We start from the raw sequence: 22,550 nt of genomic DNA, 5'->3' as shown, positions 1-22,550 counted from the left end.
TCCATTCCTCAAGTCACACGAACCACATTTCCAGTGCTCAGTAGCCACATGTGGCCAGTGGCTACTGTGTTGGACAGTGTAGGTACAGGACATTTCCATCATCACAGAAATTTCTACTGAACAGTACTAGTAAGGCGTCTAGGACAGTGGCCCACACATTTTGGCAGTTAAGTAATGATGGATATTGAAGTATATTAAATATATTTATTAGGTCTTTTTCCCTCCTATATTTCCCAGTTCAAACACCTCTTTATTAAATGCCAGTATCGCCCTTGCTTTATTAAAGCAAAATCATGCACTGCCTGGGTTCTCATATATTACCTCTTTGCTCTTCAGAATCATGCATTTATTCAACAGATGTTTGAGTGCCCACTGTGCTTGGGGAGGGCGTGGTGGACAGGGTGTGGGAAAGAACACATACCAGTGAGGGAGAACATGGTGCTTGAGGGCTCTGGGTCCCCAGAGGGCGAAGGGAGTGATTCCAGTGGGAATGGAGCCGGGGTTGAGAAAGAGGGAAGTTTGGACTTGGCCTGGGCTATGTCATGAAGACAGCTGGCCAGACAGAACTTTGGCCTGAGACATTCTCCCCAGAGTCAGTTCTGTATGTCAGTTTACAAAGGCACCCTCACACATGCCTACCTTACAAGACTGGGAGAAATGTAGGGCCTGGCCCGAGTCCTCCCCTGAGTGATCTGATTACAGCCAGTAGCCAGAGTTAATGCTAAGCTCCTAATATATCTAGTCCCCTCAGGGCTGAGGCTTTTCTCTGAGGGTGGGCAGCTCCTCCTCAAAGAAGCCCCCTCCCTCCCTGATCACCCTAGAGGCTGTGTTCCACTTGTAGGCCTTTCAGGATGGAGGGGCATGCTGAAATGGAGATGCTGAGGACATTGAAGGGGTCCTCCACAGGGGAGGTCAGCGTGCATCTGGTGGCCAAAGACAGCCCAGGTTCCAGCCCTCACCTGCCCACTGCGGCCTTCATCATTCCAGGTGGGCCAAGCCAGGGCCTGGGGAGGAGGAGCATCCCCATACCTGCCCAAGCAGGTGTGGATCCTGGGGAGGAGATGATATTTTTCACTTGTGTACACACATGCATGGCAGGATTGGGGCAGAGCCACCAGGCTCACCTGTGTTGTGTCCGTGTATCTGTTCGCAGCCACCTCTGCCACCCTTGGCCTGCCCAGCAGTGCCCTGGATGTGTCCTGCTTTCCGCGGGATCCCATCCATGTGGGCACCCCTGAGCGAGTGACCGGTAGCATACCTGTCACGGCCACCGTTCTGCCGCAGTTAAGCGCGGGGCCGGCGGCCAGCTCTAGCGTCAGCACAGTGCGGCTTCTGGAGTGGACGGAGGCCGCGGTCCCGCCTCCTGGGAGCGGCCTGCGGGTCAGTGTCTCTGGGGATTGGCGGGGCCTAGCGAGCCGCAGCTGTGGGGCGGAGCCTGCGGGCCCGGAGGCGGGGCCTGAGACTGAAGGTGGAGGAGGTTGGTCGAGGTGAAGGATTCAGTGGGTGGGGCTTTGAGTGAGGTGCTCTGGGGGCGTGGCTTGGAGTGAGGAACCCTGGGGCCGAGGCCTGCAGGTGTCTGGGGGCGTGGTTTGGGCAGCCAGGGGCGGAGTCTTGAGGGCTGCTGGGGGCGTGGCTTGAATAAAGCGGCGGGAGGGGTCCGGTACGGACTGGAGGTGGGGCAAGGGCCGGTACCCTAGTCGCCGTCCTCAGACCTTCCTGCGCTCCAGTTCCGAATTAGCGAGTATGCGCCACTGAACATGGTGGGAGCAGAGCACCCACCGAGCCCCGAGCTGCGGCAGGAAGGCGTGGCGGAGTACGAAGCTAGCGAGGCCTCCGCGGGAGGTGGCGATGCGAGTACTCAGCAGCCGGGTAGGAGCCCCAGGCCCCGAGCTGGGTCCCTGCGCGGCTGGATCTAGGCCTGAGCTCCCTAAGGAGCCTCGATCCCCGGCAGGACCAAAGGGGGCGTGCCCCGGGTACCTGCACGTGCACCCAAGGGTTGGTCCTGAGGTGGAGAAGGCTGGGGGGCAGGGGCCTGTCCAGTCGAGGAGGCAGAGGAATTGGGACCACGGTGGAGGCAGGGCCTCGGGGTCGTGGGCGCCGACGTGGGCGGAGCCTAGGTGTGGCTGGGACGGGGTGGGTGGCCTGAGGCCCCTTTGGTCCCCACAGGGGATCTCCCCCAAGACCCTCCAGAATATCCCCCTCAGGATCCCCGAGAGGATGATGGCAACTGTCAATGCCAGGCATGTGAGCCTCAGCAAGGCTCTGGTCCAGATCCTGGTTCCTCCAATGATGGCTGCGTCCAGCTGTTCCAGGAGCGGTAAGGGGCAGGGTTTACCACTCTACTTGCTCTGCTTTTGGGTCCCAAAGCTGCATTCCAGTTCCTGGCTTAGGAGAGGGGCTGGGTGGTGCCGGGTGGGTGGGTGGTTCTTTCCTTCAGGCTGCCTCTCCCTCAGGTCAGTCATAGTGGAGAATGCCTCTGGCCAGAACTCGTGCACCAGCACTTCTGAGCTCCTCAAACCCATGAAGAAGAGGAAGTACAGGGAATACCAGAGCCCCTCAGAGGAGGAGTCAGAGCCAGACACCGTGGTAGGAAGAGGGCTGTGGGGAGGAAAGGGGGGGGCTAGATGCTATCCCTCAATTCCTACTATTCCCTCCATCAATTCAGGTCTTGGGGTGGGGCCAGAGAAGACAATGACTCAATCATCATTTTTTTTGGGGAGTCTCATCCTTAGTCAGGTGTTTGTGTCCTGTTTCCCCACCTGGGAAGGAGGGGAATTGTAGTCAGGTTGTGTCGCTTATGTGAGTCTGTGTCCAAGTGGTAGGGGCTGGTCTGCTGGAGCTGTGTTCCTGCCGGGGGCCTAGAAGAAATTCCACCTGTTTGGGGCAAAACACCTGTGGCCAGAGAGCCAGACAGCGGCCAGGAATAGAGACTGGGGCTTCTCACCAACCCAGGAGGACAGGAATCTGGAATCAGGCTTCCCTTCCACAGGAGAAGCAAGAAGGAAAGGATCCAGAGGGACAACCCACTGCTCACACCCCAGAAAGTGAGGAGTGGAGCAGGAGCCAGCCTGGTATGGTGGCCTATGTGTACATATTCATGTGACGTGTGTGTACACATTTGGAGGTGTGAGGCTGGGAGAGTGGCTGTCGGTTGTGATGGTGTGTTGTGTACATATAAATGATCATGAGTTAGAATGTGAGAGAGACAGAGAATGAGAGAAAGACAATGGTTCTGGTTTATGCATTAGTGTCTATGTGTTCTTGGGGGTTTTATCATGTCTTTGTTTATCCTCTCTTCAGTTGTGAGTAGGCTTTATTGCCAGGCTAAGTATTCAAAGACTCGAATAGCTTTAATGGCATCACATGATACTGCTTCCCTTTGGTGGTGTGAGCAAGTCTGTACGGCTCACTGGCCGGACCTTGCTGTTTGGGCCCCCACTCTGACCTTTGGTTCTAAGAAAAATGGAACAAGGCTCGTCAAAATGAGCTCAGGCCCTTGGGCCTTCGCCATTACCATCTCCACTTTCCGTGTCAGCCTGTTTGTCTCCTGCCCACAGTGTCAGGGGAGAAGAAGGAAGGCTGGTCCTGGGAGTCATACCTGGAGGAGCAGAAGGCCATCACTGCCCCGGTCAGCCTCTTCCAGGACGTGAGTGGGACAATTTCCACCTAGGAAGTGCTTGTATTCCCAGTTGAGGGACTCGCCACCAAACTCAGGCCTTCTGGTGTTTTCTGTGTTTGATACCCCTTAAAGGACTGTCAGAATGGAAAAGGGAGAGATCGGTTAGGGACCCAGAGTAGAAAAGGGCCCACCCTAAGGGGCTTCCAGGGTGGGAAGAAATACAGAGGTGGAACCCATCACCAGGCCTGCAGACTTTTGAATTCTGGCACCTTCTACTCAATGGTGTATGCTGATCTTGCAATGATTGGGTGAGAGGGAGACGTTCAGTCCAGCCCTGACTCAGCTCACAATTTTCAAGGGGTCTGGGAGCTCTTTATCCCCCTCGGGATCCCTGCACTTAGACCCCCAGTTAAGTTATCCCTTTGTAGTACCAGGCGGGTGAGGCCTAAAGGCCGCTCCTTCACCCCAAGCTCACCAGGTAAGGATAAGACTGGATGGAAGCTGGGTCCTGTCCAATCTGTGCGTTGACAGTACCAGGCGGTCACTCAGAACAAGAATGGCTTCAGACTGGGCATGAAGTTGGAAGGCATCGACCCTCAGCACCCATCCATGTACTTCATCCTCACCGTGGCCGAGGTGAGCTGAGGTTCGCACCACTGTGTTGGTGATGTTTCTCAGGATAGATCGAGCGATGGAGCCCGCCAGGGGCATGGAGGGCCTGGACTCAGAGGAGGGAGACACTGCCCCGCACGCAGAGAGCACACAATCTAATAGGGGATTAAGGTGGCACACACAGAAAGCCAGAAAAATGAACAAAATCCAGACGAAGCGTGAGGGGTGGTGGTGGCACTGAGTGAGTGTGTGCTTCAGTGCTGGGGTGACCTGAGGAGGTCACGAGGGCAGGACGTTAGCATGAGTCCAACAAGGCCCTTGTCCTCTAGGAGCTCCTAGTTGTGTGGGAATCAGCCAAATAAACATAGCAGTGACATGCCACAGGTGTGGGACAGGCATGCACAGAGAGACATGGCGGGGGCAGGAGAAGCTTCCCAGAGGATGGGCCTCCATTGTTGAGTCTTGAGAGAGGAGTTGGGAATGAGTAGGGTGTTCCAGGCAGAACCAGCAAAATGAGCAGAGGCTCTGGGGCTGGGAACAGGCCACCTGTCCAAGGAGCTGCCATGAATTAGCTCAGTGGGGCCAGTGCAGTGTGTGAGTGGGGAGCCGCAGGCGAGGGCATCGGGGCTCTGGACAGGTCTGAGCTCTGCTCGGTGCCCTCGGGGTTCTGGCTGGGTCTCAGAACAGCAGGAGGGTGTCATAGACTGTATCTGTTGTATACCCAGAACGAGTACATGAACTGTCCTCGTTACAGAATAGGGGAGTGTGGGACAAGGTTCAGCATGGGGGTAAACCTGGGAACGAAGAGAGGTGGGGAACCTGCTAGCATCAGCCCCAGGCGGGGCAGGAGAGGTGAGGGAAAGGGAGTGGGTGTCTGCTGGCATCGGACTCCATGTGATTCCCCTTCGTGGGCCCAGGTGTGTGGCTACCGCCTACGTCTGCACTTTGACGGGTATTCCGAGTGCCACGACTTCTGGATCAATGCCAACTCCCCTGACATTCACCCCGCTGGCTGGTTCGAGAAGACTGGACACAAGCTGCAGCCCCCCAAAGGTAAGGCCTAGGTGGGTTGGTCACAGCGAGGCAGTGGCCCACAGACCCATCCCTTCTTTCCACTGGTCTCCCCTTTCCCCAATGCACACCCAGCCTCTCTTCATTACTTCCTGTTATGACTCGGCCCCAGGGCTTCTGTTTTTCCCTTGCCCTTTGAGTGTCCACCCGGGTCATGTCCTGGTTCGGCAATGGGTCCCTGGGCAGGTTTCTGAGGGATGTGGGGTCCTCAGGCCTGCCCGATCTGCTGCTTCAGTGTGGGGTGCCCTCGCCGCGGCCCAGCCTCTGTCTGCATGGCACTCTGTTCATCCACACCCACCCCGCCCCCTGAGGGGCCTAGGTTACAAGGAAGAGGAGTTCAGCTGGAGCCAGTACCTGCGCAGCACAAGAGCTCAGGCTGCCCCCAAGCACCTATTTGTGAACCAGAGCCACGTGAGTCCCCAGAGCCAGAGTGGACACCCGCCCCAGGGAGAGCCACTGCAGCCCGCCCAGGTCTCTGACTCATCAGAGGAGAGTTCGTCTACTGGTGCTCTCAACCCTCTTCCGGTCTCATCCCAAATGGGAGGGGCACACGGGGCAGGCCAAGGCCAGAGCGGGAAGCCGGCCGTAGGTTCTCCCCCAGTTCCCTCTACAGAAATCCTCTCCTCCATGTGTCCCTTCGGAGTATCTGGCCCCCCAGCTCAGCCTGGGCTCTCAGATGTCTTTGTTCTTGTTTCTTGCTTTGGTTTGCTCTGCAGTTCTTGGTGTGAGGTCCAAGCCCCTATCTATTCTGGGAGCTGCTTTTTCCTTCCTTTTGCCCGACATCGAGGCTCTGCCGTTTAGTCCCAGCAGCTCAACCCGTCACCTTTTTCCCTGTTAAAGGCAGCTGGCAGCTTTCTCCAGCAGTTAAAGTATCTCCTAATCTCAACCAAGCAAAAGGTCTGAGAGATATGGGGAACCCCCATTAAAAATGTCACTGTTGAAAGTTTAGGGTCCCTTGGGTCAGGGACTCCACCGTGCTGTTCAGGCAGTTACTCCCAACGCCCCCTCCCCCAATCCAGCCCCAGAGACTGTCCTCGCAGTTTTCCAAGTGATTGGTGTGGTTCTACCCACTATTGTGACAGGGGATGCAGACTTTTAAGTCAAACTTTAAATCCGGGCCCCACCATTGACTAGCACTGTGGTCAGGGCAAGTTATTTAACTTTTTAAATGGGGATGATGACAGCCGGCTTGTAGGGTGGGGGAGGCTGCGCTTAGCCTGGCACACGCTGGGTGAAGGTGTAGCCTCCTGCCATTCACTCATCCTCCTGCAGAGAGAGGCTTCCTCTGAGTGCACCTTGGGGGCCAGACGTTCCTGAGTGACGCGGGGCTGGGGTTTATGATTCTGCCTAATTCTCCCCTGACCAGCCCCCAACCCCCAGGATGACCCCGAGAGAACCCCCGCCTTATCCTTGCCAGTGCGCTCTGGGCTAGCACTAGCCTGCCTGGCTCTGGCCATGGCAGCCCCTCTTCTTGCCCCCAGAGTCCCCCACCCCTGGGCTTCCAGGTGGGCATGAAGCTGGAGGCTGTCGACCGCATGAACCCGTCCCTCGTCTGCGTGGCCAGTGTGACCGACGTGGTGGACAGTCGTTTCCTGGTGCACTTTGACAACTGGGACGATACTTATGACTACTGGTAGTGGGGGGGCCCAGACTCGGCCTTGGGGGTGAGAGGGTGGCGGGGGGTGGAAGGCAAGACTTTCAAACCTTAGGCACCATGTGGCCCCGACCCAGCCCTGACATTCATTTTTGTTGAATGTTCTGTGGATTTGATCTGTATCAGAAACAACTCAATATTAGAGGTTCGTCTAAAAATACCAAGGTCAAGAGGAGCCCACCCCTGCGATTCATGGTTTTCCCTTCGATATGCGGGGGTGCTGTTAGCGTTTTTAGTTAATGCTGCAGTTTTCTGACTTTCTCATCAGCCCACTAACTTTCCCTAAGAAGTAGAATGAGGAAGGACCTGATACCATACTGTCATAGAACGGCAGGCTCAGGGCCTCCACGTTTCACTCGGGACAGTGAAATATCCTTGGATTTCAGGTGTGATCCCAGCAGTCCCTACATCCACCCGGTGGGCTGGTGCCAGAAGCAAGGAAAGCCCCTCACCCCTCCACAAGGTGACTCTGCCGCCTCAGCAAACGCCCTTTCCCAGGCCAGGCTCCACACCCCTCTCCCTGATCTCGTACCTGTCTGCGACATGAGAACTCTTTGATTTTAGGAGAGTCTTATCAAACCCTGACTATGTGGAGGTTGAAGGGAAGACAGGTAGATGACCTCCCCTCCCACCCCACCCCCCAAGCAAGGGCGCAGGAGTCCAGAATGAAGGCAGTATATCCTTTCCTCTTGGACTATTACGCTGGCCCACATACAGCAAGGGCTCAGATGGGGCTGGGCTGGACCTAGAGCAACAGGACCAAAGAGCGGGATGGGAGCAGTGTCCCCAGACAACCCTGTGAACTGTGAGGTGGTGATGTGCTTGCTTCTGACTGGCACCCCTCTGCCTCGGGGACTCCCTGCGAGGAGCTGGCTGTGGTGATGCAGGGGACCTGGTCCTCCACGACCTCTGTCTCTTCCACGCTCCTGGTCCTGCCTGGGGGCCCAGAGTTCCTCCAGTATACCTGGGTGCCGACACACTGTTCTCCTCCTCTCCTCCAGACTACCCAGACCCAGATAGCTTCTGTTGGGAGAAATACCTGGAACAGACGGGGGCTGCTGCTGTGCCCGCCTGGGCCTTCAAGGTGGTGAGTGGGCTCTCCCTGCCCCCAGAGCTGAGTTCAGGAAGGCATGGAGCCCTGGCCTCCCTTTTTGGCAGGTCCCAATTTTCCAGGCACAGCAGTTGGATTCCCTTCTTGGGGCCTCGGCGCTGCTGAGCTGGGCCTTGGCCTGAAGGCCGCTGTCCCCCTGCAGCGACCCCCGCACAGCTTTCTGGTCAACATGAAGCTGGAGGCCGTGGACCGTAGGAACCCAGCTCTGATTCGTGTGGCCAGCGTAGAGGACGTGGAGAACCATCGGATAAAGGTGGCTCTGGGACCCCTGTGCTAGGGGAATCGACAGGCAGATTGGACAGGAAATCTGTAGGCTGGTTATAGAGGTCAAGGGTATGGCATGAGCCAGATATTAGGGAGGATGCACGTTGTGGGGAAGAGAGCTCTGAACCTGAGGCTGAAGATCTTGGGTCGCATCTAGCCTCACACGTGACTTACCTTTGTAGGCTTGGGCAAGTCATTTCCCCTGTCTGAGCCTTAACTTTCCCATCTACAAAATGGGCGTAATAATCCTTGTCCTGCCCAAGCATTAGTAGGAGATGCCAGTAGCTTAATGAGTGAAGCCCTTGGAAAATGTGGTGGCCAAGACAGATTACTGTGGGGTTGGCTCCTTGGTTCTTCCAATCCAGAATCTTGCTTCTGACAGGCCCCAGGGATGGGGCTTCATGAGAACACCTGACCACCAAGGGTCTTTCCTCCCCAGCTCCACTTTGATGGCTGGAGTCATGCCTATGACTTCTGGATCGATGCCGACCACCCAGACATCCACCCCGCCGGCTGGTGCTCCAAGACAGGGCACCCCCTGCAGCCTCCTCTCCGTGTGTACCCTTAGGGCACCTGACCCTTTCCTTCTGAAGTCCAGCCCTGCCCCCCGCCCCCAGGCTCTGACACCGGCCCCCCCCCATAGCGTGCCCAGGTCTGACACAGGACTCTGATGGCCCCCGTGAGCTCTAGGATCCCCTATCCTCCCTGCCCCAGAAGTCTCTGCTACGTAAAGCAGTGCTTCTGGCTTCCCCAGTTGTTGGGTTTGGGGTTTTGTGCTGTGAAGGGGAAGCTCACTTGGGAGCATAAGCTTAGGAGGTAGTTATACACCAGGAAGTTCCCTCAGCATCTACCAGAGCCACACAGAGCATGCGTGGCATTTGCTAAACAAATGCTGGCTCCGTTAAGTGAAGTCTTGGTCCCCGCAGGCAGGGGTTAGAGGTCAGGTCATTGGACTGCTCAGCCCCAGTTTTCACCTGCAGCACTCCCTGCCCTTATTTCCCTGCTGCCAACACCACATCTGTCTCACATCGGGTGTTGATCCTTCTGGATTGTTCTCCAAGCATGGGCCGGGCCTAAAAAAAGTTACCAAAGTCTGGGGAATGAAACGGAAACAAACAGAATAACACGAATCTGCCTGCTGTGGCTGCTAAGGTGCAGCTGTGCCCACACTGGCTCTGAGTTGATCTTCTCCCCAGGGAACAGCGGGCATGGCCTGCAGGGTTAACCAACTGTACATCGTTCCTTAAAGAGGGTAGATCCAGTAGCAGGAAGGAGTGTCACATCCTAACTCAGGGCCGCTGTACTTGTGGAACTGGTCCCTAGTGCTGACCTTCCCAGTGGAAACTGCTCCTTCAATGCCCTCGGCTCCTCCCACCCCCCACCCTCACCCCCAGCACCCTGAGTTCACTCTTTTCTTCCTGCTCCTCCAGGACCCAGAGAGACCAGCTCTGCCTCCCCTGGGGGCTGTCCTCCTCTCAGCTATCGGAGCCTGCCTCACACTAGGACCTCCAAGTACAGCTTCCACCACCGGTGAGGAAAGGGCTCCTGCTAAGAGCCCCTCCAGCACTGTTCAGGAGGGTCTGTTTTACACCTACTGTGGGTGGCCAGTTAGGGTTCACCAAGACCTTCTCCAAACGGGGCCCTGTTTGGGAAGGGTTAATGGGCACAAGTGGACTGAGCCCAACTTGAGCCTTCTATTTCCCCAGAAAATGCCCCACTCCTGGCTGTGACGGGTCTGGCCACGTCACAGGCAAGTTCACAGCTCACCATTGCCTCTCGGGCTGCCCGCTGGCTGAGAGGAACCAGAGCCGGCTGAAGGCGGAGCTGTCCGACACAGAGGCCTCGGCCCGTAAGAGGAACCTCTCGGGCTTCTCCCTAAGGAAGAAGCCTCGTCATCATGGCCGGTGCGGAGGGCAAGGGTGCAGGGCCTCACGTCCTCTTGGGCCAGGCCAGGCACTGATTCCCTGCCATGGACCTGATCCCTCTCTCTCCAGGATTGGACGCCCTCCAAAGTATCGGAAGATCCCACAAGAAGATTTCCCAAGTAAGTCCAGGGTTGTTTACTCCCATGTCCCACAAAGTGTTTACAAATGGTGGAATGAGGGGCCCAGAGGAGGAGAAGCTGGCAGGGAGGCCCTGTCTCTTCATTTGAGGAAGCACAGAGCAGTGGCAAGAGCATAGGATAGGGCCTTGAGTGGCCACAGGTTCCATTCCCATTTCACCCACAGCCTTGCTGTGAGTCTGTGGGAAAGAGGCAGAGCCTGTCTGGGCCTCTGGTTCTCCACTGTGAGGCAGGATGATGCCCCTGGCTCCACTGTTTTTGATTCTAGGTTTCCTGGGAAAGGGTCCATGGCTGTCACTTTGGAGCTGTGTGACCTTGGGCAAGTCACTTAACATCTCTGAGCCTCAGTTGCCATCAGAAAACATGAACAATAACTGCCTTTCAGGTGTCAACTACCTGAAAGAATACTGGTTACTACTGCCATTTACTGAGCACCCACTATAGGCCAAGCAGTATTTCAGGTGCTGTATATATACTGTCACTGACTCTCACAAGCATCCTGTAATGTGTATATTGTTTTCTTTCTGAGAGAAAAGGAATGGGAGGCTCAGAGAGAGTCATTTGCCCAAGGTCATTCGCCTTGTACAGGGCACAGCTGGGGTTCAAACTTGGGTCTGACCTCCTGCTACGTGCTGCTGATAAAACAGACATAAAGCACCTAACCTACCTGTCAGTTCACTTCTCAACCCCCTTTGTCTTAGTTTGGCTGCCACAACCCAGGACCACAGACTGGGTGGCGCAAACAGCAGAAATTTATTTTCTCACACTTCTGGAGGCTAAAAGTGCAAGATCAATCTGGAGGGGTTTGGTTTCTTCTGAAGCCTCTCTCCTTCGCTTGCACATGTTTGCATTCTCCCTGTGTCCTCACGTGGTCTTTCTTCTATGCCTATGTGCCCCCCAAGTCTCTCTGTGTGTCCAAAATTCCTTTTCTTATAAGAGCACCAGTCAGATTGGATTAGGGCCCACCCCAACAACCTCATTTTAACTTAATCACCTCTTTAAAGACCCTTTCTTCAATTAGTCACATTCAGAGATACTAGGGGCTAGGGGTTTTAACATAGGCATTTGGGGGGCACAGTTCAGCCCATAACATGCTCCATGGAGAGGGATAGATGACTGAGCCCTCCTCCGTGTGATAAATTCATCTCACATCTTCAGCCGGTGGCACAGGGACGCTGTGGGTATTGCCTCACTTGAGTTGAATGCACATCATTTTAAGGCAGCAAGAGACCGTGAGAAATCACCTAGTTCATCGCAGTTTCCCGGCAGGACCCAAGCTATTCCAGTTCTTCTTCAGGAAAAGGCTCTGTAACCTGGGCAGTATACAGCATAGTGATTAAAAGAACAGCCCTGAAGTCAGACTGCCTTGTACGGGCTGTGAGACCTTGAGCGCGTGATGCCACCTCTCTGAGCCTCAGTTTCCTCAGCTGTAAAGTGCCAGTGATTATAGTGCCAATCTTAAAAGGTTTAAAAGAGATGGTCATCTAAAGTGCTTAATAACCTGCTGGAATTATTATTAGTCCTGATCTCTTGCCTGGCTCCCTCTTGCTGTTGCTCTATACTGTTTCCTCTTGGTGGAAACGGAATGCATTTTCTGCAGCCTCAGGCCTGACTGAGGAGGGTCTTGGCCTGCCTCCAGGTCCTCAGAGTTAGGTCTTCCACAGATAGGACTGCAGTGGCCACCTGGTCTACCTGCCCATGGTACACCTGCTTAGGTTCCATTGCAGAGCCATGCTTTGACCACCAGAGGGCGCTTGTTTACTCTGTTCATTCCAGAATTATCCTGAGAACTAGGGAAGTTAAGTCTTCCCAGAGAGAGGCTATGGCCCAGAGAGGGCCCCAAGGCACTTCAGGGGCAGAGCAGGGGACAGAGCCTAGGTCCCTGACCTTAGTACAGGGCTCCCTTGTTCTACCAGCTGGCCTTCTCACAGAGGGGACACTGATCACTCTGGATTTTGTTCCAAAGACCTTTCACACATCCATGGGTAGACCTCCTCAGCGTGGGCTCTGGGGTCTGCTGGTAAACAGCTCCAGTAGAAAGGCTGCCTGCAGAGGATAAGACTTAGCTGTGCTTTTTGTGCTCATAGGGCCATTCAAGCCCCCTGAGTGTTAGCCGTTTGAAGAGCAAGAGGAAACCACAGAGCTTTCCTCACCTGTTCAGTTACAGGTTGGGAAACTGAGGCCCATGTTATGTGACTTACCCAGGGTTAAAGAGCAAGTCAGTAAGGGCCCAAAAGGACTTAGCAAAAGGAGGCCACACAGAATGGGCTTCCGCTGGCAGGGCTGAACGTGCTTGGGGGTTGGGGGCCATTTCAATGCGAGGTATCTAGAGAGTGGTGCAAGGGTGCTGCCGCAGCTCCAGGAGAACGTCCTTGTAGGGCCCAGGGTGAGGCAGCCTCCGAGGGATGGGGGGAGGGTCATTCCAAACAGCCCACCTGAGAGTCGGTAAAGTGAGGAACCCACGTTAGCAGAAGGAGCGAGCCCCGGGTGAGGAGGCAGAGCTGGACCACCCTCTTGGCTCTGCAAGGCTCTCAGAAGGGGGCCATGGTCCTCCCGAGCGGCGTGGGTATGAGCGGGCTTCAGGGGCTAGGTTAGCCCTGGCATGGGCCTGCCAGCCTCCGCCTCCGCTTTCCAGCCCTCACGAGCGACGTCATGCACCAGTCCCTCTTCATGTCATCCCTGTCGGCCCACCCTGACCGTTCCCTCTCAGTGTGCTGGGAGCAGCACTGCAAGCTCCTGCCGGGAGTGGCCGGCATCTCAGCCTCCACCGTCGCCAAGTGGACCATCGATGAGGTGAGGATCTGCCCCCACTTTGCCTTCTCCCTACACCTCGGTGGGAGAGATCCGGAAGGGCCCTCGTCAGGCAGAGCTGGGCACTGCCCCTGACACCTCCTGCTCATCCCTCCCCTGCTAGCTGCCCAGTGGGGACTGACAGATAGACTATTCAATAGGCCCATCCTGGTGGATGGGAGAAGGGTGTGCTGCTAGTCCATCTGGAAATCCGTCAGGAGAGGCAGGTTTGTCTCAGCCCCAAGCCTCAGGATCAGAGGGCCTCACCTCACACAGCGAACAGCACAGAAACACAAGGATCTCCGTGATAAGAAAAAGGCTAATAAGCAAAAGCAACACTGTCACAGCCCAGAAGGCACCAAGGCTGTGTAGGCCCACCTCTCCCCTGTCCGTCCAAGCCCCCGTCCCTCTGGCAACATGTCTTCTTCGGTTTCCAAGGTCTTCGGCTTCGTTCAGACCCTGACAGGTTGTGAGGACCAAGCACGACTCTTCAAAGATGAGGTAAGTAAGGTGCAAGTGCAAAGTGGGAACAGAGAAGGGTCACGCACCGAGATGCCAAGAAGCAGGTGCCCTCACCAGCGCCGCCCCCAGCAAGGGGGGCCCTCTGTTGTGCCACCCGGGTGAGGCTAGTCAAAAATCTGGTATGGACCGTGGCCCAGCTTGGGAACCATCTGTGTGGAGACCGCCCTCAGGAAGGAAAAAGCGCCCTGGAGACCAGGTTCCATTCACTCCTCTGCCCGCTGCCCAATCTTTTGTTTTCCAAACTTAGCTTCACCAGTGACAGTCAGTAAATTCAAGTACGTATATTTGGAGTGGCACAGGTGTTGCCATTTACTCCAAGAACCCTAACCTACACTCCGAATCAAGACCCAAAAGCTTACCAAAGGTAAGAAGCAGTGAGTTGTAGATAAAAGAACACTAGTTTTGTAGACAGTTTGGGTTTGGATCCCAGTTCTGCCAGTTTGAGCTCTTTACTGCCTCTGATTCTGCATCTTCTTACCTATAAAATGAAGGTAAAATGACGGTAATGAGGGTGTAATGATGACTACCTTTCAGGGCCATTGCGAGCTTGGAAACGATAAACAGACCATTGTACCAGAATGTCTAGTGTCATTATACCATTAGTCTATATTTTAATAGTGCAGAATAATACATATTATTCTATATTAATATCATATCTGTAACGTTATGGAGTAAAAATCACGTAGAAATCATGTCCCTCTACCAGAATGACTGATACAGTGGGCGTTCAGTCAGTGGTAGTTGTGACTTTTAATGGGTAATTGTCCTTAAATGAAGAACTTGTTCATGACTCTCCTCTAATTTGTAGAATTTAAAACCGGAAGCGACCTTTGAGTTTGTTTAGGTCTTACATACTTCTAAAGAACACATGCATCCCCCTTCACCCAGGAGAGTGTAGTCCCAGCTACCCACAGGTGCCTCCTCCAGGTGGGTGCCCATGACCAAGAAGTCTGCCCGCATTCCCTGGAAGAATCTCTTTATTCAGGCACAACATGGCCAGTTTTCCCATCAGATCCTCCTTGTGCGGTGGAGCTCCCTGTCTCCTCCCCATTCTGGTGCTTGCCTTGCCTTCTGGGTTGGTGATGTTATAATGTGTGTTTCCAGAACTGGGCCCTGTGTTTCAGATTCCCTGCCGCCAACACAGAACACACGGGGCTGCTGCTCCCCTGTGTGGTTTCAGTTTTTGTTTCTAAAAAGACTTACCGTGTTTCCCCAAAAATAAGACCTAGCTGGACAATCAGCTCTGATGCGTCTTGTGGAGCAAAAATTAATATAAGACCGGTATTATATTATATTATATTATTATATTATATTATACTATACTATACTATACTGTACTATACTATACTATATTATACCCGGTCTTATAATAAAATAAGACCAGGTCTTTTATTAATTTTTGCTCCAAAAGATGCATTACAGCTGATTGTCCGGCTGGGTCTTATTGTCGGGGAAACACGGTAATTATTTTAGAGCAGTTTTAGGTTCACAACACCAATGAGAGGAAGGTCCAGAGATTTCCCGTGTGCTCCCTGTCCCCTGCACAGGCACAGCCTCCCCCATTGCCGACATCACTCACCAGAGTGGGACATTTGTTACAACTGATGAACCGACGCTTAGATGTCTTTATAGGGAGATAAAACATACATGGAGCGAAATGCGCCCATCTTAAAATACACCCATTGCACAGGTTTTGTGAAATGTATGCACCCTGAACCCAGTACATCAGTCAAAATAGAAAACATTGCCATCGTACCAGAAAGTTCTTCCTTGGCCCTTTTCATCAATCCCCATCCTCATAGGCAACCAGTGTTCTAATTTCTAGCACCACAGGTTAGTTTTACCTGCTCTTGAACTTCATCTAAATGTAATCATGCAGCACATACTCCCTTTTTAATCCATCGCTTTTCACTCAGTGTAATGTTTTTGAGGTTCATTCCGGTCATTGTGTATACCAGTAGTTTGTTCATTTTTATTGCTGAGTAGTGCTCCATTTTATGAATGTCCTACAGTCAACGGACATTTGGGTGGTTTTCTCTTCCCCTCAATTTGAACCCTATATTTTTATTAGCAAAACCTAAGGTTGCACTAGCTTCACTATAGCCACATCACGGCAGTTTGGGGTTCCTTCAAGTCCCCAAGTGCCTTTTATATCAATTATCCGTTATAATCTAACCAAACTTTCCCGTGTGTGTTTTTTTTAATTAACCTAATGTAAAACTTTACATTTCTCCCTATTAAATGTTATCTTAGTGGTTCCGTAGTCTCATTGTTTTAAATCTTGATTCTGTCATCTCTGATATTAATAAGCCTTTCCAGCCTCTTACAACTTAACTTGTACATTTGATAGCTGAGCCTTCTGTATTTTAAGCCAGGTCTTCACCACAGGTGTTGAATGAGACGGAGCAGAAGCACGTAGCACCCATTACAGATCTTCCTTTAGGTGACAACAGGTCATAAATGGATGCTCTTTGAGGACAGTTGTTCAGCCAGCTACAGAGCCACTCAAGAGTTTGGTCCTCTGGGCCATGCCGGGCTTTGTGTTGTCCCCTTGTGGGGAGACGGACTGTGTCTCCCAGTGACATCTGTTGTGTGTCTCGCTTCAGCATGGTCTGTGATATAAAAAAGCAACAGCCAACGTGGGGGCAAGGTGTGCTCGTGGACCGTCAACATTAAATAGCGTCTCAGTGTGGAGCAGGACCTCTGTGGGGGCTGGGGTTTGCTTTCTCCAAGGTCTGGTCCACATCTAACGTTTCCCCAGGCAGGACCATGCCCCGGGGAATAGGCTCTGGCTGAACTGATGCCATCAGGGCATTCAGGGACACTGGTCAAGATGCTCTCCAGCCAGGACACAGAGCAGTCACGAGAGGGATGTTTCGTGAGGAATTAGAACAAAGCAGATAGATGGTCTGTGGACCGCCTGTTCAGTCTGGTGGTCGGCGCTCACGGTGCTAAGGAAAGCCTGTCCAGTCCCCTCATAGACATCTTTCTTGTAGCCCTGGGTATTTATTTGATGGATTCAGCCGCTAATTATTGACATCTGTTCTGTGCCTGGCCCAGTATAAGGTGAGGAGGATACAGAAATCAATGAGAAGTCCCTGCTCTCGAGGCTCCCGCGTTGTAGGCGACACAGAATTGCAAACTGCTGCTTCTGGCAGAGTGTGGTAAGGGCTCCGAGGGAGGTGTGTGCCAGGTGTGATGGGAGCTCAGAGGAGGTGGGGGGCCAGAGAGGGGCCAGCAGGCTCTGCTGACCGTGCAGCCGGGTAAACACTGGCAACTTCCTGCTTCCTGAATGTCCCTTTTTCTTCAATTCCTTGTGGCCCATGCCTTTCTGTTGTGACAGCACAGAGGTCTCGTCTTGACAGTACTGATGACTGTTTTTAGCTCAGCCTCTGGTAAACATTCCACGTGTGGCTCTCTAAGGATCTTTCTAGGGTAACTTGGGAAATTCCCTGGTCCTGTCCACAGCACCGTGGCCTGTTGCTTATTGGGGATTATTGCATTTGGCTCATTCAATTCATTTCCTATTGCATTCCTCTACTTCAAGGTCAAATATGACCTTTTCTCTGATCTTATAGCTCAAATGCCCCGTACATACCAGCACACGTACACCATCTTGTCTGTTCTGGAATAATCCCATTGTCCCGTTACGTAGTCCCAAACTGCTAGACCACAAACGCCAATCTTTGCTTTGAAGAACCTAGAATCAGCCTAAGCAGTTGCAGTGGTGAGAAACCTCCATGTAATGCACAGGAACCACTGAAAAATCTTTCTAGATTTATCTCATTGCTTCCGTGTAGTGTTGCTTAACGTGTTCCACTGTCCCTGTCTTTCCTATAAACTGGAAGTTAGATCCAAAGGCCTGGTTAGATTCAGTTTAAATATCTCTCTCTCTCTCTCTCAAAACTAGCTCATAGGTAATACTGTGTACCTTATCCCAATGCATTACATCGAAGTGCCCACAATGTCTATTGGTAGCACTGAGGTTGACCAGTGGCGGAGACAGCAAGAGCAGGTTTTTGAAGCCACTGTCAGTGAGGACTCAAAACATCATGCAAATATACACTGAAATCCAGATGGGTCAGCAGAAAGAGTGTGTGTGAGAGAACATGGGGAAACCAGTGGATCTCTTTCTTTCCTTCTCTGTCCCCATGGCTGTCTTCCTTTTTTCCTTTCTCCTTCCCTTTTCCTTTCTCCTTTGCCTTGCTCTTCCCTTCTCCCGCCTCCTTCCCTTCCCCCCATATATCCTTTACTCCAATTTTCTGTTTCCCCTCCGCCTCCCCGTGCATACCCCCCCCTTCCCTTCCCTCCTTCCCCATGCCCCTCCCCACCTTCTCCACTTCCCACCTCCCTTCCCGAACCCCTCAGATGATTGACGGCGAGGCCTTCCTTTTGCTGACACAGGCGGACATTGTGAAGATCATGAGCGTCAAGCTGGGCCCAGCCTTGAAGATCTATAACGCCATTCTCATGTTCAAAAACGCCGATGACACCTTAAAGTGACTGGCTCAGGGCTGGGCCCCCCCCCAGCCCGCGCTGGGCCTCCCTTCTGCAGCTGATGCTTCCTCCTCGACTTGAGTTCCTCCTATCCCACCTGTACCCCCAGCCCCTCCATATCTTACCAGGAGTGGTGTTTCTTCTCACCGGGGTTGTTTCCTACATGGTACATGGGAGCAGAGGAGCCCTGGGGGAGATGGAGTCCTAGCCCCCAAATCCTGGAACTCATCTGCCGCCAGCCACACTGATGAGGGTGTGACTGGGCTGGGGGGGGCCATCCCTGATGTAGTAGGTTGGGGGTGCTCTGCCTGCGGCAGTCCCACACCCCTAGCCAACTTGTTTGATCACCAAAGGGTTTTTTTCTTAGCAGTTAAGAACAATCTGGTAGAATGGGAATCCTCCAATCCGAGGCCCTTTTCTCTTCAGCATCCGTGCTTTTCTTTCCTTGACCCTTTTCTCTGACCGAGAAGTGACCCTGCTGCAAACGTATTTACTCAGAAAGACACCTCCCCCTTTCTGTCTGCTGGTTTTGCTGCCCTCATTCTGCTGCCCCATTTCCTGGGCAGTGGCCCCCACCATGGCCCAGCCGGACCCCACTGGCTCTTCCCCTTAGGTCGGTGAGCCACAGAAACATGTTTTCTTAGGATCCATGGGAGTCTTTCTGCCTTTTACCCAGAAGTGGGGGATTCTGAGCCAAGATGCCTTCTTAAACATGCCCAGTTCTGGGCCACTTGGCATTTTATAGTGTCCTGTGCCAAGTCCTGTTTCCAGCAGAGTAGGTGATTAGAGCATTTTACCTCTGCAGCAGAGTCTAAGGTTCTAGGGATGTCCCCCGTACCTCCTTACTGTGTCGGGTGTAGGAAGGAGGCAGCCTGGCTGCCTAGGTAGCCAAGGCCAGCACAAGAGTATGTGAGACAATCTAGGTTCTTAGGCCAAAGGGGCAGCCCCAGCAGGCGTGGCAGCCCCCCCAAGCTGAGCATAGTATCTTTCTGTGTCGCCATGGGTCTCAGCCAAGGTATTGCCCTGCGCTGAGGACCACATGCCTGTCAGACCTCCTGCCATGGGAACGTAGTACTCTGTGTAGCACACACACCCTGTAATATCACATTGGCCTGCCCCTTAAATGTCTTGCTCTTGAGGCATTTTACAAAGACCACTTGAAATTGGGAGTTGGGAAGGTGAATTCTGTCTTTTGAATTTTCCATGTTCTTATGCCTTTCTTACCACTTTCCATCTGTCTTGCACTGCCCGCCGGGTGCCTGCGGGGACTTTGACCTTTCTGTCCAAGTGGGGGCCTGGCCTCCACTGAGCCACTGCCAAACCTGCCTCCAGCCCAGGAGCCAGCCCCATGGGAGGTGAGGAGCAGCTGCTAAGCTCCTGTGGCCCTAGGTGCTGAGATGGGCCTGCAGGGTGTGGAGTCAGGGGGGCCTGCCCCAGACCCCTTCTGTCAGTTATGTGATGTGATGTGTGTGTGTGTGTGTGTGTGTGTGTGTGTGTGTAGGACACTCTCAGAAGTGTTTGACAGGGTGCTAATGTGAGGCTCGGTGTTGGGAAAGTGTCAAGGGCTATTACCATTTAAATATGAAACTTTATCTTTCCCACAGAAGAGGGAAACCCAAAGCTCTGTTGGTTTCCTGCCCCAGCCCAGTAGGGGGCGCTCTCTCACATTGGCCCAGCCTGGACTGCTTTGCCATGGCAGCCATTCAGCCCTCCCATCCGAACTCCCGCAGGGCTTAAATGTTCCTTCCCTGTCAGCCCTTAGAGGCAATTCTGAGCACAAACTTCCTGGGAAGAAAGTGGACAGGCCCTGCCTCGGGCTGAGGGTTGGGTGTACAGAGGGTTGCATTGGCGCCCCTTGGCCAAGAGTAAGGCAGAGCAAGTCTGAGCCTCTATCTTGGTTGCTTGGGTGATGGCAAAACTTACCAGCTCCTTGGCCTTGTCTCCTCATCTATGACGCTGAGGAGAGATACTGGCTTTGTGTTGTGAGGAGAGGAGGCAAGGACGCAGAGCTGGGCTGGGATGGCTTTGCCATGTGGGTCTGCCAGCCACGCTCCTATTGCTGGCCTACGGGAAAGAGGATGAACCAAGGGCCCCCAGGGGTCTGAGGCCTCAGCACTTTCTGCACCAATGGCAAAACTCTTTGGAAAGAAACCAAATCATAAGAGGGAGGAGAGAAATCTGTCTTCTGTTCATCCCACTACTCCTTCACCCCCATCCTGTCCCCAAATGAGATCATTGCACCTTGACCTGGGAGTGCAGTGAGGGGAGGGAGTGGGCGGGTGCCTGGTGCCATGTGCCCTCTGCCCTGCTCTCTAGGGCAGGCACCACTTACACTTTGACCCCAGCAGCCTCGCCCAGCCCCGGCCTAGGCCAGTGAGGACCTTGCTGTTTCATTTCTGAAGCAGAGAGAATGATCCCAGAGTTTGAAAATGAAGCCTGTTTGCACTTTCATTCACATGCACTTTGGTGGAGTTGGGTTTCTTTGTACTTTGTGTGTGTGTGTGTGTGTGTGTGTGTGTGTGTGTGTGTGTACGTGCACGGGCGTGCATGCACACATGTGTTCTTTAAGAGAATCTTCTGGTTTAAGATAAAAGTAACTTAACTCTTGAAGGAGAGAGAGTTACAAACAAAATGTGGTGTGTTTTGTCAGTGTATTGAAACAACATAAATAAACTTGAACAACTGGATGGTATGCGGTAAGAGTCCGTTCTATTTTCATGGTAAAATATTCAGAAAGCACAAAGTGAATATCAGTGATACTATTACGGAAGAGAATAAAGCATTCTCTTTGCTATTAGGGGTTCCAAACAATTTGATTTGTATTCTAGTTTAAAGATTAGAAACAAAGGATGAAGATAAATGGGTATAATGTCTACATGGAGAAATAGAAACAGTGGGAACCCTCAGAGAATGGAGCGAAAGGGCCTGGTCCTTGACAGTTTGCACATGGTCAAGGGCGGAACATTCAATGCAGTTTTTAAAATAACATGAAACTTTCAGGTGGGGAAATGTCAAGCTCAACAGTTAGAATTTGGTAAGTTTCCCGGAGACTGTGTGAGCTGATGAGAAAGTGGCAGAAATGCCATGTTCAGTGACATCTACCCCTTTCTTGTCAATATCCTTAATTCCTTTGCCCTGATGCTCTTCCAGATGACTTGGCTATAAAAACACCAACCATGGAGGTGTCCAAGAGCCTTTCTTCTCCACACCTTGACCAGAAACTTATCTGACTAAGCAGATTTGGTGCCACAGTTGACTGATGGTCTCTAGCTCTAATGTGAACCCTCAGGGCTGCCCAGGAAGCAGCTAGGTTTTGGGTAGGGGGATAACTCTGACTTCCTTTTTCATGCTCCTTAAAGCTCCTACCCCAGTACCTCCCCTGTTGTCTCAGGAGGTGTCCTCACTATCTATGTTACAGAGAAAACGGAAGTCATCAGAAGGAATACCGTCACTTGCCTGCTACCTCATCTGCCAGTCTCCTCCCACTCACTCTCCCTCCATTCTCCCTTCTTTCCTAACTATCACAGTGGAAGGATTGATTTTTCCACTTCTCAGAAGCTAAATCCTCTACCAGCCATGGCTGCTATAAGAGGAAAAGAAACACTGAGAGACAAGAAAGGACTTTTGGAAATTTAAAATGTGATTGCAGAGGTAAAATAATTCAACAAAAGTGAAAGATAAAATTGAGGATATTGCCCAAAAAGAAGAATAAAAAGACAGATAAAAATGGGAAAGAAGAAAATTAGAGGACTAGCTGGAGGTCCAATATAGGAATGCCAATAAGAGACCAGAGAAAACAAAGCATATAAAACAAACTTTATAAAAAAGGAAATTTCACAGAATTGAGAGACACTAGTATCCAAATTGAAAGGTCACACTGAATGCCCAGCACAATAGATATAAAAGGAATGACACCAAGCTACATAATTGTGAGATGTCAGAATAATTAGAACGAAGAGAAGATGTAAAGCTTCCAGAGGGGATAAAACAGTTCCACCCAAAGGAACAGGAATCATAATAACATAATAACATCGAACATCTTAATAACAATGCTGGAAATGAGAGTGGAGCAATGTCTTCACCATTCCGAGGAAAATTATTTCCATCCTGGAATTTTCTACCCACCCAAGTTGTCAATCAAATGTGAAGGCAACATTTTCAACCATACCGGCTTTCAAACTTCTACCTCCTGTGCACTTTTCCTCTGAAAGCCATTGGTGGATATGCCCCAATAAAATGAGAGAGTAAGTAGAAAAAGAGAAAGATCCTCAGGAATGCAAAGGTAGTTCAACATAAGAAAGTCAGTCTATGTAACACACCACATTGCTAGAATGAAAGTGAAAAAAAA

General features: G+C 52.4%; 1 protein-coding gene across 2 annotated transcripts; it reads left to right on the top strand.

Annotated features, from left to right (window-relative positions):
* Positions 1-851: 851 nt before the first annotated feature.
* L3MBTL1 (L3MBTL histone methyl-lysine binding protein 1) lies at positions 852-20,872 on the top strand. Of its 2 annotated transcripts, none has more exons than XM_033094317.1 (21): positions 852-987; positions 1,154-1,380; positions 1,728-1,869; positions 2,167-2,317; positions 2,454-2,586; positions 2,990-3,071; positions 3,558-3,646; positions 4,151-4,255; positions 5,149-5,284; positions 5,622-5,713; positions 6,784-6,935; positions 7,343-7,419; positions 7,958-8,043; positions 8,210-8,320; positions 8,771-8,885; positions 9,762-9,861; positions 10,038-10,235; positions 10,326-10,375; positions 13,029-13,186; positions 13,622-13,684; positions 18,074-20,872. In XM_033094317.1, the coding sequence occupies exons 1-21, from the start codon at positions 852-854 to the stop codon at positions 18,206-18,208; spliced, it is 2,538 nt and encodes an 845-aa protein (XP_032950208.1). In that variant the 3' UTR covers positions 18,209-20,872. The 2 variants fall into 2 exon arrangements, with proteins under 2 accessions (XP_032950208.1, XP_032950209.1); XM_033094318.1 differs by lacking the exon at positions 18,074-20,872 and adding an exon at positions 13,814-14,026 and having other exon boundaries at positions 13,622-13,706.
* The last annotated feature ends 1,678 nt before the right edge of the window (positions 20,873-22,550 follow it).

This window comes from Rhinolophus ferrumequinum, chromosome 23, assembly GCF_004115265.2.
Source record: "Rhinolophus ferrumequinum isolate MPI-CBG mRhiFer1 chromosome 23, mRhiFer1_v1.p, whole genome shotgun sequence".
NCBI lineage: Eukaryota > Metazoa > Chordata > Mammalia > Chiroptera > Rhinolophidae > Rhinolophus > Rhinolophus ferrumequinum.
Note: the sequence above shows the minus strand (reverse complement) of the source record. Positions and strands in the feature narration are given on the sequence as shown.

Excerpts from the sequence above, each read along its gene's own strand:
- L3MBTL1 (XM_033094318.1), top strand. The coding sequence starts at position 852 with ATGGAGGGGCATGCTGAAATGGAGATGCTGAGGACATTGAAGGGGTCC. Across the intron at positions 5,285-5,621 it reads CAAGCTGCAGCCCCCCAAAG|GTTACAAGGAAGAGGAGTTC; the intron begins GTAAGGCCTAGG and ends TGAGGGGCCTAG. Across the intron at positions 9,862-10,037 it reads AAGTACAGCTTCCACCACCG|AAAATGCCCCACTCCTGGCT; the intron begins GTGAGGAAAGGG and ends CTATTTCCCCAG.